Source organism: Typopeltis vanoorti, chromosome 4 (assembly GCF_054136105.1).
Source record: "Typopeltis vanoorti isolate ZY-2024b chromosome 4, IOZ_Tvanoo_1.0, whole genome shotgun sequence".
NCBI classification, from domain to species: domain Eukaryota; kingdom Metazoa; phylum Arthropoda; class Arachnida; order Uropygi; family Thelyphonidae; genus Typopeltis; species Typopeltis vanoorti.
The window spans coordinates 77,056,945-77,075,746 of NC_143552.1; the positions used below are offsets into that span (position 1 = coordinate 77,056,945).

General features: G+C 36.6%; 1 protein-coding gene across 1 annotated transcript in view; it reads left to right on the forward strand.

Moving 5' to 3' along the window:
- LOC150107423 (arfaptin-1-like) overlaps window positions 1-18,802 on the forward strand; it is an 80,522-nt gene that overhangs the window by 16,409 nt on the left and 45,311 nt on the right. The window contains exon 3 of the mRNA XM_090391877.1: window positions 14,419-14,576. Coding sequence (XP_090248003.1) covers window positions 14,419-14,576 — 158 coding nt within the window. The remainder of the gene's footprint in view (window positions 1-14,418; window positions 14,577-18,802) is intronic.

Genomic DNA, 18,802 nt, shown 5'->3' on the forward strand with positions numbered 1-18,802 from the left:
TTGATGAGGGAAAGGCATACACCGCCATTTTTTTTGGATTTTGCAAAAGCATTTGACAGAGTGCCACATGATAAGCTGATATTTAAGTTGCAGCACATGGGTTTAAATGTTGGGTTAGTCAACTGATTCAGGATTAGCTGTCTGATAAGTATCAGAGAGTTATGCATGGTGGGGCAATATCAAGGAGGCAGAAGGTTACAAGTGGGGGTCCACAGGGCTCAGTACTGGGACCTGTATTGTTCAGCCTTTATATTGATGATATTGTCAATGGATTGCAAGGGATATTCAGTTGTTTGCAGATGATGTGAAGCTGGGAAGGGTTATCAGTAATAGAGCAGATGTGGCAGCCCTGCAAGAGGATTTGAATAAACTAGACAGATGGGCAAATGAATAGGAGTGTCGGTTTAATGCAGCAAACTGTAAAGTCTTGAAGTTTAGGATCCATCGATGGGAGGTTGCATACTCGATTGAAGGAGCTGTACTGGAGCAAGTGGGGGCAGCAAGAGATCTTTGGGTGATGATTGATAGAAAACTGAAATTCAGGGAGCATATTGCAAAGGTGGTGAAGGTAACCCAGCATATTGAGAAGGATGCAGAGATAAGAGTTATCATTCCGTTGTATAAGACCCTGATCAGACCACACGACCATTGTTCTCAAATTTGGTCCCCAGGATTTGAAGGGGATAAATTAACTGTGGAAAGGGTACAGAGGCGAATAACAAAGATGGTTTCAGGACTCTACAATATTAGTTATGAGGATTGGCTGAGGGAATGTGGACTGCAGAGTTTGGTGGATAGAAGGAGAAGTGATATGAATTGAGACTTTTAAACTGTTGAGAGGCAGTTACAGGGTGGACATTGGGGGGGGGGGATTCTTTTGCTTGGTGGAACAACGGGAAGGAGCGATGACAAGGGGGGGCATCCTTGGACGTTACGAAAGGAAACTGTGAGCAAGAGGATGAGGAGTAGTTTCTTTGCGTGGAAGGGTGGTTGAACCTTGGAATGCATTGCCTTTTAGAGTGATGAGAGCAAGAATGGTCAATGAGTTCAAGGTGTGGTATGATAGACTGTTTCCTAAGAAGGACCTCCCACAATGAGTCTTTTGCTCCATGGAGGCCTGAATAATAATGATGATGATTCTGCTCTTGATGCCATCTGTTCAGGCCCCTAATTTCTCTTTGAAATCTCATATCTGTGGTCTCTAATCTTTGATTAGGTGCTTTATTTCTAACCAATCTCTGAGATCCATAACTTAAACTAGTTTGAGTTATGTAAAAGTAAAAGTACAAATTCTTGTTATATTCTCATGATCTCTCAACTATTTGCCATAAAGAGTGAAAATCTGATTGACAACTTCTGTTTGGCTTGAATCCAGTCTGTTCTTCTACAAGTTTGTCTTCCACCATTTTTCTCAGTATTTTTTCAAGTATGCTTCCATAAATCTTACTAGGAACACTCATTAGGGAAATTCCTCTGTAATTCTCAAATTAATTCAGGTGTATTATCTTTTTTTATTGATGGAAACTATGAGAGATCTACTCCAATCATCCAGAATTCAACTTTCTGACCAGGCCTTCTGAATTAGACATTGCAGTAGCCACTGGAAAACTTTAATACCTCTGTATTTGAGCATTTTTAGTCAAATATCATCTACTCCAGCTGTGTTTTCACATTTCAGGCTTTGAATGGCTCTTTTTTGCCTCAAGTGTTGGTGTGTATGCCTATTTGCATTTCTTTTAAATATTTTCTACTGCTGTTCTGTTGCTGCTTGTTTAGTTTAACAGTCAAAGTAATTTTTATTATTAAAAGAACACTTAAGACCACAGTAATAATTTTTAATTAATAAGGTACAGATATTTCATACTAAAACTAATAGTACATCTTCAGTGTTACAAACAGTTATAGGAATGAAATACAAGTAACGAACATTCGGTAGATCATCTATTAAAATACGTTGTTATCGCACACTAGGAAATGATAGAAAATAATAATTAATTAATATTTAAGATAATTGGTTTTTTAATGATTACATAAAATAAAAGTCTCCCAGATCTTTGAGAGAGAGAGAGAGAGAGAGAGAGAGTCATTTTGATTTAAATTCGGTTGGTGTAAAATAGCTTCACAACTTTCTTTAAAAAGGCATTCATATTTGAACTCGCATCTATGGAGGAGAATAGCTTTATCCCACTGGATATTATGGGTAGTGTTAATATCCAGTATTGTGCTAGACCAGATTTTTGAGGTTTGTTGTATTCAATATAATATTGATGTTCTTTAATTATTTTTTCCACAGAACGGCCAGTTTGTCCAAAATGAGAAACATCACATTCACATGGTATTTGGTAAACGCCAGCCAAAGATAGAGATGACATTTTATCTTTTGTAGAAGGCAATAAGGAAGAAATTTTGTTGATAAGAATATACGTGGGAATCAATTGATACTTTTTTAAAATTCTACTTAGGTTCTGAGAGTCCTGGAATGTAGGGGATTGGAACTCTGTGGACTGTTGAAGAAACTTTAGGTATTGGAACATAAGATTCAGTTATCTGTTGGATTTGATTAGGGTGGTAATTATTTGATTCCATTAACTTTTTAATGATTGAAAGTTCTTGTTGTAAGATTTCTGGAGAAGAGCAAACTTTATGTTCTCTACTCATTAGATATTTAAGAATGCCAAATTTTTGAGATGTGTGGTGAGCAGAGATTTTATGAATGTATCTGCCAGTAAATGTGGACTTTCGAAAGACGCTTGTAGATAAGGTACCAGAAGAAGTTCGAGTAAGGAGGATGTCCAAAAATGGCATAAAGTACTAGAATTTTCTTTTTCCATGGTGAATTGGATACGAAGGTGAAGGCTATTTATCTGTTGTAGGAAGCTCATCTTCAGTATGTGACCAAATGGCAAAAACATCATCTACATAGGCTGTTCAATAAGTTATAAGACTATATTTATACAGAAAACAGATTACCTTTAATCGTCATTATTTACATGGTCTTTTGCAAAGTAACTACTGTGAGACGCAATGCATTTGTCCCAATGTTGCGTCCACTTCTTAAACACGAGTCCGTTTTTTTGAGTTCTTTCAAAACCGCCTCCGCAGCTTTTACACATGCTTTATTGCTTTCGAAATGGTGGCCTCTTGGTGGTTTCTTGAGCTGAGGAAACAGTCAGAAATCGCACGTGCGAGATCAGGACTGTATGGAGGGTGTGGTAGGATATCTATGTTGTTCTTCTGCAAAACGTCCACTACACCGCCAGCAATATGTGGCCTTGCATTATCGTGGTGCAATAAGAAGCCATTCTTTAACAATGGACGCTTCCTTTTGACGTGCTGTACCATTGTCTGTAAAACGTCCGCATAGTATGAGCCGTTTACGGTATCCCCGGGTTCTGCAACGTGTTGGTAAACACTGCCTTCGTAGTCGTAACTTTACCAGCCGATTTTACAGTTTTTGCTTTCTTGGGGATAGGCAAAGACGGATGCTTCCATTCACTGCTTTGTTGTTTCATTGTAGGGTCATAGTGATACAACCAAGCTTCATCTGCTGTAATGATGCATTTTAAGAAGTTGTCGCCTTCTTGTTTCAGTCTTTCTTTCCATTCTGTGTACAGCACACATCCACGCGATGCTGCATTTGCTCCAGTGTCAAGAGTTTGGGAATTCATCGTGCGCAAACACGTTTCAGTCCCAAATGTTCAGCCATGATTGAGTGAACACTTCCCACAGAGATATTCAGGACAACATGCAGCTGGTGTACTGTAATTCTGCGATCCTCCTTGATGATAATCGCTGCTGTGTTGATCATTGTCTCTGTGATGGATGTTGAAGGTCTTCCCTCACGTTCAAGATCTTCCACATTTTGCCTTCCTTCCTTAAAAGTTTTATGCCAGCGAAAAACACTTGCCCTAGACATTGCTTCATCGTGGAAAGCTTCGCGTATCATGTTAAAAGTGTCCGATGCCGATTTTTGCAAACACACACAAAATTTAATCGCATAACGCTGTTCCAAGGACACTTCCATTTAGGCGACTGGTCGCGGCTTGTTGGCGCGCCAAAACAGGCTTGCGTTTAGTCATGTGACACTCTGGCACATCAGCCCATATATGCCATCTATCAACCTCTTTTGTTAACAGACAGCAAGATTTCTTTATTCCACAGAAATTAATATTGTGATGAGTGGTTTCGCGACAGTAAAATTAGTCTTATTACTTATTGAACAGCCCTTGTACATAACGATACCAAAGAGATGGTTGAGGATGAATGGATGAAAATAGTGTCTTTGAATTGTTTCAAAAAATAGTTAGCCACAGGTGGAGACAAAGGGTTATTTATGGCAGTACCTTTTAACTTGTTTGTAGATCTTGTTTTTCCAACTAAAATAACCTGAATGGATAACAAATTGATCTGGAGGGTAATCTTCATATAATAATTTGACTGTGTCGGTTAATGGAATATTGATAAACAGAGAACACAATGTCTAAACTGACTAGCAACTCAGACTCTTTGATTTTTATATCCTTGATTTTTTTCAAGGAAATCTGTTGAATTTTTTTATATAGGATGTGGAATGTCCAGTAAGAGCACTTAAGAACGTGACAAGATTTTTGCAATTCGATAGGTAGAAGAATCAATACAATTCACAATAGGTTGTACTGGACAGCCTTCTTTATGGATTTTCAGGAGATCATATAGACAGGGAATTCTTCCAAAGTAGGTGCATAATTTATCCACATAATTTGGGTCTCAACTGATAATCTCATCAAGTAATTTATTTAATTGTTTAATTTGTGAATTTGTAGGATTATGCATGATCTCTTTGTAGATAGAGGTCTTCTAAAAGACTGGATACTTTTGTCTCATAGTCAGCCTTATTCATGATTATAATAGCATTTCCTTTATCAGCCTTAGAAATAGATATGTTATTATCTCTTCCTAAGGAAGTTGGCCATTTGATTTCAGCATTTGATAAATTGCATGGAGGTAATTTGCGTTTAAATAATGGAGTCACAACTTCAAAATGAAGTTTATTAGCATCGTCGCTAGAAAGTCCAGACAGATGCAGGTTCAAATATGAACGCCTTTTTAAAGAAAGTTGTGAAGCTATTTTACACCGACCGAATTTAAATCGAAATGACTGTCTCTCTCTCCCTGGAAGATCTGGGAGACTTTTATTTTATGTAATCATTAAAAAAACAATTATCTTAAATAATAATTAATATATTATTTTCTATCATTTCCTAGCATGCAGCAACAATGTATTTTAGTAGGCGATCCACTGAATGTTCGTTGCTTGTTTTCCATTCCCATAACTGTTTGTAACACTGAAGATGTACTATTAGTTTTAGTATGAAATATCTGTACCTTTACCTGTTGAGGTAAAGGTACAGGTAAATTTATTACAAAAATGTAGGCAATATGTTTTCTCAATATCTATACCTTATTAATTAGAAGTTATTACTGTGGTCTTATGTGTTCTTTTAATAATTATACTATGCCACAGGTACCTCTAAAAATAAAAAAAAGTAATTTTTATGCTCCCACCCAAGAAAGGTTTATTGATAAACCTATAGTAGTACATACATTCATATCATGGGCAGGCTAAGATTCCCCCCCCCCCATTTTTATTGATTTTATATATATATATATATATATATATATGTATTTTTACATAGTCCAGAAATTCTGCTCTAGAGACCAAACATGGACCTTTTTAGCTTTCAGTAAACAGGGTATTGGTCTTACACAGGGCAATGAATTTCATTTTCCACTGAGACAATCACAAACATCTGTGTCCACAGCAGAATTTGGACCTACAGCCTATTGGTTGGAGAGCAGATGCACTAACCACTCAGCAAACCAGGCTGGCAATTACTCCAGATATCTACAATATCGTTATTTTTAGTTTTCATGTTGCCTTTATCATCTTTCATTCCTTTTACAATAAGTACTCTTTCCTCCATTTCTGAGCTTTTTTAATAACCAGAACATTTTTCCACCTTCCTGATATTTAACTTCTGTATTCTTATAAAAGCCTTCTTATGACTTGTGTTTAGCTATTACATGTAGTTTAGCTCTCTCTCTCTCTCTCCTCTGTATTGTTTTGAAGTGTCTGCCAACTTATTTGCTAGGATCTGTTGGTATGCTGTCTGCTTTTCCAGGATTATTTCTTGTTTCCATCATGGTGTTTTTATTTTTCTATCCTTCCAGACAACTTCACAACATTCCTCCCTAGATGAATCTATCAATATTTTCTTAAAAAATTGTCATTAAGGCTTCAAGATTTTCTTGAATAATATTTGTATGGTTGAGTCTACATGTCACCTGTAAAAGCTGCTCAACTCAAATTCTTTTTACAACTTTCTTTTATGTTGTTCTTTTGAATGTGATATTCATTTTTATCCTACGTAAAATTAAGTGGTTGATCACTTTCAAGTTCAGATCCACTGTATGCTCTTGTATCTCAAACCAGCATGAAGACATCACTCTATCTACAAATACGTAGTGAATGAAGCTTTTCTGATTTCTTGTGTCTTCTCCATGTGAACACATGGAGAAGACACGAGTAATAGTAAGTACCAGCAGGCACTTACTATTATTATTAGCCTTGTTCTTTTCTCCAAATTTTCCCAAAATGTTTCTATGTTCCTGATGGGAATTAATTTCCTAATCTGCTGTTTAGAACTCCAACAAGGACCACTTTTTTCTTTTATGTCAACTGCTTGCTCTAAAAATTCTTCTTCTTTCTGAAAAACTCTTTGGTTCCATAGGCACAAATAAGTTAATAAGTTTCATTGTCCATTTCCCTATTTTGGAGTTTGCCCACATAATTGCTTGGAATTGCCTTCCAATTAAGAAGTTTATTTTCACATTTAGTGTTAAATGCTGTTGCTACTCCTTGATCATTATTGACATAACATCCTATATTTATTATTTAGTAGGATCTTATCTGTTTTTTGTCTCCTTTGTCTCAGCAATGCCAGTTATGTCCACATGGTACTTTTCCATTCTTCTGCAAGTTGTTTAATTTCATTTCCATTAAGCTAATGTAACATTTTGAAATTTATAGGGGGGGGGGGCCTGAATAGTTCTGATAAACACCTACTAGAATAAAAATGATATTAAACCAACCGATATAACCACAAGAAAGAACATATCTTAAAACCCTTTAATCCTCCTGTTTCATCAAATTGTAATAATTTGTTCTTTTTTTCTTTTGGGATATACAGGGTGTTCGGGATAAATTTGACAGTTTCGTAAGGAAAAAGAAAATCTTCTTTGTATCTATTAAATTTAATGAATTGACAAAAAAACATTACAGGCAGAGTTAATTACAATACTATCAACAAGATTTACTCAAAATAACCACCATTAGCATCGATCACAGCTTCAATTCTGCTTCGGAACCTCGAACAAGCTGATGCTACAGTCTCCCTGGGAAGGGCCGCAAAAACTGTTTTAATTTTATCCATTAACTGGGCTTTTGTATTACTGGAAGTGCGATTGGTGTCTTTTTCAACTGCGCCCCATACAAAATAATCCATGGGGTTAAGGTCTGGGGAGTTTGGAGGCCAAACATTTGGACTGGTGAAGTCGTAGAAATTTTCAGACAACCATTTTTGACTTTTCCCAGAGGTGTGGCAAGGGGCCGAATCCTGCTGCCATACATACGGCCTACCATTGGCTACCCTTGTTATCCAGGGCTTGACTACAGTTAGCAACTCCACGAACAAAGCCCGAATTCCAATGCCAGGGTTCTTCAACACATGTTCCTGCAGATTTGCGAGGAATTCTGCTGTACGAACGCAATCAGATCGTCTGCTAGGGATCTTTCTTCTTGCTACATCCTCATAGTCACCATTGCAAGTCTCTAGTTCATGCCTGATTGTTTTTACTGTATTCAGGGAGCATTGGGCAGCAGTCGTAATATCCTTATTTTGATGGCGGGCACGAATCATCATGATACAAGTTGTTCTCTTCCATGATTCAGGTGGGTTCCAGCTATCCATCCTTTCTGACATCTTGTATATGAATGAAGAAGGGTCCAAACTTTTAAATGAAGAGAAGTGTGTGTTAATACATGTAACTTACGGAAAAATATAATTAATTATAAATATGTCAAATTTATCCCGAACACCCTGTATAAGAAGACGTGTCAGAGGTTTTGAAGAAATTCAAACACAGAGGTGTGGACTGTCATCAAGTTTTTCATGCTCCAAGAAAAGTGCAACTGAGATTCACCAAACTTTGTGTGAGACTTGAGGGGATGTGCCCCAGCATATACAACAGTTACCATATGGGTGGCCAAGTTTAAAACTGGGCATCCTGAGACAACAAATGCCCCCAGGTCAGGAAGATCTTCCACAGTGATCACACCTGAAACATCGATGCAGTGCATGCCATGATAGATGAATACCAGCCAAAAACATTGCAAAGATAGAGATATCCAGGAAATGAGTTGGGGTCATTATCCACCAGCATCTGAACATGCAGAAACTCTCAGTGAAGTGGGTCCCCAAAAGTTTGAATGCTGTCATCTCAAGTGATTTGGGGTCATTTTGAGAAATCAACTGCAATTTTTTGGCTCATATTGTGACTATTGATGAAACATGGCTTCATCACTATGACCCAGAGACCAAAGAATGTGTCTCCACTCCATTGAGTGGAGACACATAGGTTCTCCATGGCCAAAGAAGTTCCAAACCCAAGTCAGCAGGGGGGGGGGGAGGAGGTTCTTTCCATTGTCTTTTGGGATAGAAATGGATGGTGTAATCCTTACCAAGTACCTCAAAAAAAAGTGAAACTGTTATAGCAACAATTTATTCAACAGCTCTGAAGGAATTGACAAAAAATGCTGTTGGAAACTGAGCAGAGGAGTGTTGCTTTTGCAGGACAATCACCTGCTCACTTCTCATGAAACCCAACAGACAATACACAACTTGAGCTTCCAGTGTCTGCCTCATCCACCCTGTTTGCCAGACTTGGCCCAATCTAACTATTTCCTGTTCACAAATTTAAAGGAACACTCGAAAGGAACAAATTTTACCACAGATAGTGAAGTCATATATGCAGCTGAGAGCTGATTTGTGCAACAAGAGAAAGACTTTTTTCTCAGAGGATTGCAAACAATGCAGCAACATTATAACAAGTGTATAGCACGTCATGAGGAATATGTAGAATAATGTGTAAATTGCATGGTTCTACCTCAATTCCTTCATGGTGATTATCACAATTTTTCAGCACCCAGTAGATGTTAATTCTGGATTTTCATTTTTAAAATGTCATACTCTTTAGTCTCTTCTTTATTATGTCTCCCACATTATTGTTTGCATTTGTACTTTTCATACAGTTTCTTTGGGTTCTGTCTTCAGCATATAACTTTTTGCAATTTCCTTTGCTGTTTCTTTTAATGTATGTTTCCAGGCATTCCTAAACATTTTCCATGATTCTTTTCACTCATCTTATGTTACCTTCAAATTGGCTTCTTTCTCTGTATTGCATGCTTTAATCTCTTCATTCATCCATTTCACAACTAACTACCTTATTTAACCTTCTGATCCTTCATGAATACATTTAGGCATTGCTTCTACTAGACAGTTCTTGGATATCACCCAAGTAACATTGGTCTCCTTTCCACCCAACTCCTCATTCCATGCAATAGCTGCAAGCTGCCTCCTGAGCTTCTCATAATCATCAGCTTTGTAGTTCCACATATACCATTTCCTTAAAGCCCTCATATGGCTGGCAACTACCCAGGTAATCACTTCATGGTTGCTCTTGATAACTGGAGGGAAATTTAACACCTCATTTATAATGACAACCTCTGATGAGATGATCAAATCCAAGACCATCAATCCTCATGTGTCCCTGTTACATGCTGTCTGAGGTAATTGTCCCTCAAAAACTTGAGAAATTCATTTTCTTCACTTCCAGTTGCAATCTACTTAACCCAGTGTATATTACCATAATTAAATTGCCCATAATGAATACTCTTTTCTTATTTGCATGGCTAATTTGATTATACATTTCATGGTCACTACCATCCACATTACCAGGTATATCATCCAACTAAGCTGACATCATACTGCCTCAAAAACCACTGTGACTATATCACCCTTGCATCTCTAGACATAACTCTCTCTCTCTCTCTCTCTCTCTCTCTCTCTCATTAGTAGCACTTTGCCTCCTTTTTTACCCTCTCTATCTACATGACAAACATCATACCCTTCCATCTCTATTTCTGTCAGAATGTCATCCTTATCCAACCATGTTTCATTTATTCCAACAATTTTTGGCAAACAAATGCAATCAATGTAACCATTTAATTTCTCTTGTTTCTGATGCTTCTAGCATTTGTATGTAAATATAACAGCTTTTTCCTGGATCTATAACAAGTTTCATTGATATCACTTATTAGATGCGACTTCCCCATACCTTCCTTGAGCTATTTCTTTTTCTCTTTACTCATCCCATAACCTTCTTCAAATCCAACTGTTTTCTTTACCTCCCAGGCTATCCTTGTCTACACACACATTTGTCTCCACTTTGAGCATCAACCATTCTCACGCTGTGTCTTCCTGTTTTGTCTTGCACACTGGTTCTCTCTTTCTCCATTCATAAGCACCATTTCATTCCCTCCTTCCTTTCTGCATCTGAATGTTTTCTGGCATTCAGATGCAGCCATCACTCTTATATAGTTCAATTCATCCCTCAAACTCATTCCACACACATTAACAAACTGAACTCCTTTCTCTTCACACATTCCTCTATATCATTCACCTCATGTTTCAATCATCTCATATTATTCATAATCCTTGCTCTCCTCCTCATCTCATCATTATCATACCTGGGCAACATACAAACTACCTTTCCTATCATGCTATTATATTTTATCTTTCTCAACAACTTCATTATATCCTGTCTTACATTCTCCTTGTTCCTGCCACCACCAACTCTTTTTGTTTGCTTACCTCTCACATCCAATGTCATATCCAATATGATAGGACTCAGATTGGACTAAAAATTTGAATGGAGGGAAAACATGGTAAAGGGAGACCAAGAATCCAGTACATGAGTGACACCAAAAATGGATGAAGTTACCAAACAGTGAAGGATGAAAAAGAAATACAAAAGAGAAAAAGAGTACAAAATATATCAGTAAATGGAAAAGAAGGTAGCCAAACATGTCCTGAAATCCTTAAGTGCTCAGAAGGTGGCAGTTAAGAAAATATCAAAAGCAACTTAAATGTGTATTCCATCATTTGATAATTTCAGCATGCCTGAGCTTTTGAACATGAGTTCATTGCTGCTCTTTGGAGCACATGAGTTTCAACCTTTTATGGTCTTGCTCCTGAAACACATCCTAAAACAATCCCATTCAATGAGAACCCACTTGTCAAGAAAATTTTAGCAAGGATATATTGAAAGAAAAACAACCAATCCCCCACAGAAAAAATGGATAACTTCTGTATCCTCTGAAAGTAAACCTAAACAACTGATTTTGATACCTCAGATAAAGTATTAAATATTTTTTCAGAGGAAGAAATGGACAGTGACTATTCATACTTACCAAAATCAGATGACAAACATAAACCAGACAACCCTCGTAAGTCCTTAACCTCTTGGAAATTAGACAAGTCTCTAAAGCCAAAAGAATAGGAAATCCTTAACTTAAGGATTTCCTATTTAACTGTCATAGATTTCATCCAAGTGTCAGTGATATCAAGGTTTCTCTGCCGGACACATAAAGGACAGAACTGGAGATGGTCCAGCTTATGGTGTAGTTACTATCCTAGGGGACAGTATACTCCTTTTCAGCATGTCCAGCTTAATGCTGCTCTGGAAGTGCAGCATTAAGCTGGACCTATTCACCCATTAGTGGGATTTCTTATTATGATATGTTCCATTTATTTACCATTGGGTTCTGAGTTAGATAAACCTTGATAATCTTATATTGTAACTGCCTCAGACCATATTTCATATTGTTGACTTAAATGGGCACAACACTATGGGGTAATGCCAACAAGATTGGATGAAGCCATATTGTTTAGCTTGTAATAATGACCTCTCCCATCTTAATGGAGTATATCCTTTTTTTTCCGTATGCCCACCTGTTCATATTCTGCAGTAGATTCTTACAATTGGCTTCCCTCCTATTCTTTTGCAGTTCATGTGGGATGTGAAAGAGAACATATATAGAACAATGTAATGTGTTTGTAAGATATTGGAGAAAATGGTAAATGCCAGACTTCTCTGGTATTTAGAAAGTGACAGTCTTCTCTCCAAATATAAGTGTTGCTCTCAGTAGACATTGGTCAACATGGTTTGTTTAGAAACACGTATAAGAGATTCAGTCCTGAAATGAGAATATCTGGTATCAGTATTCTTTGACATGAAAAAAAACTTATGACATAGTCTGGAAATATAGCATATTAAGAGACTTCTATAATTTAGGTCTCAGAAGGAATCTTCCTGTTTTTATCAAAAACTTTTTCTCTAGCTGAACACCTGTGAGGTACATTATCTCTCTCTCTCTCTCTCTCTCTCTTTTAAGGCTTTGTCTTAAGTGTGATACTCTTTACCCTCAATCACTTCCTCTCATAGTAGGCAATGCTCTCTTGTTGCTGACTCCATATTTGCTGTCATTTTTGTGACACAAATGTCATCAAAAGTTAACTTCAAGTAACTGATTTCATCTATCCATGGGCTCTTTCATGAGTTCAGGCTTTTGTCAGAAAAAAAAAAGTGTAACAATTTTTTTTCAGCTAAAGACACACTCTTCATGCAAATGCAGAGTTAAAGAAAGTATAAATTATTTCTCCAGTAATAATAGAAGCTAAGCTCTTACTCATCTTTGACAGAAAGCTAACATTCCTTGCACACATTCATCAACTAAGAGAAAAGTGCAAAAGAGTATTAAATATCCTTCACACTCTATCCTTTACAAAGTGAGGTGCAGATCAATTTACCTTGCTCTGCCTTTATTGTGCACTTGTTCAATCAAAGCTTGTCCCATGTGTACTTTTTTGCAAGGGAGAGCACCCTCCACTGATTGGATCCTATCCATCATCAAGATATACAAATGGCTACTGGTACATTTTACGCATTGCCTTTTCAAAGTCTTTATGTCAAAGCAAATTAACCTGCTCTATCACTTTGACAAAAAAACAGTTATCTCTTAACTTTACCCTAAAAAAATAGTCTCACTCAAAGGCTCTTACATGGACTAGTATTTTTTTCTCTACATTGGTAAGCTCAGTATTACACACATTGGACTGCCATTTGCCCATTTTGTATGATGGGGGGAAGAGATTATGCAAGCTGCTGGCATGACTGTTGACATTACCTGCACCAAACATTGCAGCATTCGTCCATAGCAGGCTTGCATATCACCCTGTAACATCTCACTGTGCCAGTTATAGAAGTCTCATACTTTATCTATCTGCAGTCATTTAATGCACACAGAGCAAAGCACTATGATTTCTTTCCTATCTATAATGAATATTCAAGATGTATGAGACCTCTGTTGGTTGTGTTACTGTTTCCTAACCATCTAGTATTCACTCAGATCTCCCTTGAATGTAGTAATTATATACATTTCAGCTTCATGCCATTTAGCTTGTACTTGCATACATACTCACATTTATACATACTCAGTGAGTTCCCTTCTCCTCTTCTGTTTACAATTTGCATCCATGCATTATAATTTTCTACAACTATTGTATAAAATGAAGATCCTTAATTTTGATGCCTGGTTGTACTGAATTTCCAACCACTTGGTCCATGTTCTGTTTGTGATTCCCATGTACAGATAGGCTATAAGATCAAAACTATTTAATTAATGGCAGAAAGCATTGACAAATAAATTGAATGAGATTAAGCCAATTTTTATAAAAAAAATTTAATGAAATTAAGTATTGGGTGTCTAGTCAATACCATTATTTTACATGCTCTTATTCTATTCTTAGAATGATAGATTTCAGATATTGTCACATGTTATCTTAACTCACTGTACTTTACATTTTGAAAATATAAAAATAACTAGGTTTTTTTAAAAAAAAAAATCTGCAGTTTGTAGAAATTATGCTGGCCTGTGTATGACAGAAACACTTGTCATTTCTCTTGATGGACTCAGTAAAATCACTTGATAAGACTATATCTATCTGTCTATAACTGGTCAATAGGCTCATCACTAAATTAAGGAAAACATAAAACAAATATTTCATTTATTTTGTTACTGTATTAAAAAAGAAAAATTGTACTAGAGGAAATATATTGAAATAACATTCTGTCATGCTCATAACCTACATTCTTCAGTAAATTTAATAAATGTATTTGGTATAATGTTTGAAATTATAGTTTTTAACTCATGTAGTGATCATTAGAAACTGAGCTGATTGCCTGATGCTCTTATTTTAGAACTATCCCAAGAAACAAGTCATCCAGATTTATTTCCTATAAATGGTAATGAACATATAGTGCTCAGGACATCTCCCTTTAAGTTGGATCTATTAAAACAATGGGGTATTGCAACCTATAAGTGTACTCGACAGAGCATCTTCGAAAAAATTGGAAAAGTGAGTATACAATTATTGTGATTTTTGTTATTATTCTTATTATTATTAGTATAACAACACCAATGACTTAATCATTGATCAAGTGTATGATATGGTATTGGATGACCGGCATGTCAAAGTGTGTGAAATTGTTGAGACTATAGGCATTTCAAAAGAATGTTTAGGATATATTTTGCATGAAGAATTGCAAATGAAAAATCTTTGCGCAAGATGGGCGGCGCGCTTGCTCACAGCAGATCAAAAACGCACTCGCATGAAAATCTCTGAACAGTGCTTGGAACGTTTTAACAAGAATAAAAACTGATTTTGTGCGTTGATTTATTACTATGGATGAGGCTTGGATTCACCATTACACACCATAATCCAAACAGCGGTCAAAACAGTGGACAGAAGCCAGTTGTTTGGAGCCAAAGAAGACAGTCAGTTCCATCAGCAGGAATGGTCATGGCATCGGTGTTTTGGGATACTAAAGGCATTTTGTTTATTAATTATCTTGAAAAAAAGTAAAACAATAACCAGGGAATATTATTCCAATCTATTAACCAGGCTAGAAGAAAAAATTCATAAGAAAAGACCCGGTTTGCAGAAGGAAAAAATCATCTTTCATCAGAATGCTGCATCTGCCCACAAAGGTGTTTTGGCAATGGGAAAATTAACATCCACCCTATTTACCAGATTTGGCTCCCTCTGACTTCTGTTTCTTCCCAAAATTAAAACTCTTCCTTGCTGGTCAGCGTTTTTCTTTGAATCAAGAGGTGATAGCAGCTGTACAGGGGTATTTTGTAGATCTTACTGAGAACTACTACAGGGACGGGATAATGTGCTTGAGCATCGCTGGAATAAATGTATTAGTCTTAAGGGAGATTATGTTGAAAAATATAATTTTGAAATTATAAATTCATTTTTTCATTGTTAGTCCAAGAATTTTTCAGACCATCCTTGTATGTCTATATTTAACTTACCCTTTTCATTAAAAATTGTGCCTATGTAACAAAAATCCTATGTAATCTATTCTGTAGCTTATTACTGAGAATGCAGTTTTTTTTTCTATTTTCCTACATGCCTTTTTATTGATGATTTTCATACCATGTTTGTCATGGCAATTCTTTCATTTAGCTAAAGACTCTTGAAGATGCAAGAGATTAATTTAAGTGGATAACTCATCTTCTTATCTCCTTATAAAGATCCGATTTAATACTCCTTTCATTAATGATTGTGCTCCATGCAGATGATAGATAACAACGGAATGTCATGCAACCATGCCTTACAAATTTTAACACAAAACTATGTTATGCTTAATTTTCGACTGCTGATTTACAACTTATGTATAACTGTATATAGTCAATTCCCGTGATAGCAAATTTGCAGGGATAACAGAAATAGTTCCTTATAGTGGATGGTTTACTATAGAGAATTTTTTTTTTTTTTTTTAGAATAGCACATTATAACAAATTATAGTTTGTTATAATGGCGTGTGCTGTAGTGAAATTGACGATATTGGCTGTGTATACCATGTTCATGTTTTGAACAGGTTTTTCCTAGTAATTTATCATTTGCTTTTTTATTTATTTATTTTTTTTTTTGAACAATAGCATTTAAACAGAAATCAGTATTGTACTCAATGATATATTTATTTATTTTGGAACTATTTATTGTAAAGTAAAAAATTCTTGATCTCCATTTTGTCCAAATCCAACTTGCTCTTTGCCAGTTTTGTCTTCAGCAGTTTTTCGGTTTTGATTTCTTTCTTTCTTCCTTTTTTTTTCCTCCCTCATATTATTATATAAATCTTTCCTAGAGCACTCATTAAGGAAATCCTCTAACTTTTGCATTCAGTTTTATATCCCTTTTTTTTAATAAGTTGGCATGATGAGAGTTCTACTTCTGTCATCTGGGATTTTGACCTTTTGACCAAACATTCTAGATTATGCATTGCAGCCATTGCAAGACTTATACCTCACCATTTCACACTGGATATTATTTTATTTCAGCAATGTGTTTTAATTTTTTTTGTTACCTCAAGTATTAATATGTAGTTCTGATTTGCATTCCTCTTGAATATTTCTACTATTCTTCTATTATTTGTTACTTTATTTAATAGTTTTTCAAAGTAATTACCTCAGTTTTTAGTTGACTCCACACATGAAAGGACATAAGACCTATAACGCTGTGGTGTCATGTGTGGGGAAGTGAATAAAGAGAAAATGTTGACTGTTGATATGTTTCTTAGAGTGGGAGGTTGTACTCAGTGGGAAGATCAGTATGGGGGGGGGGAAGAATTGTTCCAAAGAATAGAAGTGAGTGGAATGAAGGAAGCTGATGAGAAGATGTTCAGTGTATTTGAAGCTGGACAGTGTATGGGTATTGGCCAGGCCAGTGGCTGCTCTAGTTCCTCTATGGTTAGAAGAAAGTGGAGAAATGGTAGCAACGAATTCAGAGGAGCAATGCCCTATTGAACAGGCACTGCTAAAACAGAGCACCTATGATAAAGTGACTGAAGGGAGTCTTTAAGGGAAGGGTAATCTATTAAATGGATTGCCCTCTTCTGAATATCATCAAGAATTCTTGAGAGGTCTTGGATGCTCCACCCCAAATGTGGGAACAGCACTCCAAAGTTGGATAGATCTGAGACTTATAAAGTATTAGGAGTTGAGAGGAAGAGAAGTAATGTTTAGAATGGAAGGGAAGAGAAGTAATGTTTAGAATGGGAAAAAAAAAAAAAAACTTTTTTAGAGGCTAAGGAGGCTATGTAAGTAATATGTTTCTGCCAGAATAAACTGGATGTGATAGTCAACCCAAGAAGAGAAAGTTGATCTTGAAAGGAAACTGGAACATTATCAAAAATGAGAGGGGATGAGTTAGACAGGCTCAAGTGTTTTTAGCATTGAAATTTACGAAGTTGTCTTCACTTTGTCTGAGGATATTGAGGAAGCCAGTGTTCAAGTGACTGGTTATGGAAGATCTTGAGGCAGCTAACATTAGGGTAACTGCAGGCTTTAACAAATGAGGAAGATGAATGAAGAGTACTGTCATCAGTGAAGCAGTGAATAAAATTTTAAGTCAGAGACAGGGGGGGTCATTAATGAAAAGAAGGAAGAATGTGGATGAGAGCACAGAACCCTGGGGCATTCCAACACTGATGGAGAAATCTGATGAGAGGAAGCCATCTACCATGACACACACCGAATGACCAGTGAGGAATCTGACGATCCTATCACAGTGTAGAAGGGGAGGCCATAATATGCCAGCTTGTTCAGGAGGCCTAGGTGCCAGACACCATCACGTAGCTTAGAAATATTAACAGTGATAACATGAGTTTCTCCAAATATTTCCATAGTCTGATTCCAAAGGTGGGTGAAATTAGCTAGGAGGTCGGCTGTGGAATGAGAATGATGGAATCCATATTGGTGATCGCCAATTGAGTCTCCAGGCAAGGAAGAAGCTGGTTATTGATAATCTTCTCCATTGCTTTTGAAAGTACTGAGGTGAGAGAACAATGAGACGATAGTTAGATGGCTGATTTTTGTCTCCATTTTTGGGAATAGGGTAGATGTGGGATTGCTTCCATGCTGTTGGATAGATGGAGTAGAATGCAAAAGTTTATATAGATGATACAGGATTGATGTCAATTCTGGAGCATAACTGGAGGAATACTATCTGGACCAGGAGCTTTATTGGTGTCAAGATTAATGAGGGTTTTTCTGATGTCCTTTTGATGAACGTTCAGAGGAGGTATGCAGTTAGCAGTTTGTGGAAGTACAGGAGGTGATTTGCTTTGGTCATCTAAGCAGGAGTCGGAGGAAAAAACTGATGCCAAGAGGTCTTCCTTTTACTTGAGTGAGGTTACCTTAGTACCATGTACTATCAGCTTGCAAGAGAAGTGGCAACATGGAACACAGAAGTTACACCCAACATCTTTTAGCAAGGGACCAGAAGGCTTGACTGCCAATTGAACAGGAGGCAAGTTTATTGCATTTCATTCTAATGAAGCCTGCTTTGGAATCATTGATAACTTTTTCACATGTTTCTGGCTGTTGTATAAGCTAAATGAGAAGCTAGAGTTTGTAATTTAAGCCATCATTGAACATAAGCTACATTTTCATTATGGATGACAGAGGCAAATTTATTTGAGAACCATGGCTTGGATACAGGTTGGGAGTTTACAGTGGAGTGGGGAAATGAAGGCTCTCATTCCAGTGATGATTATTTCGGTTACTAGTTCAGTG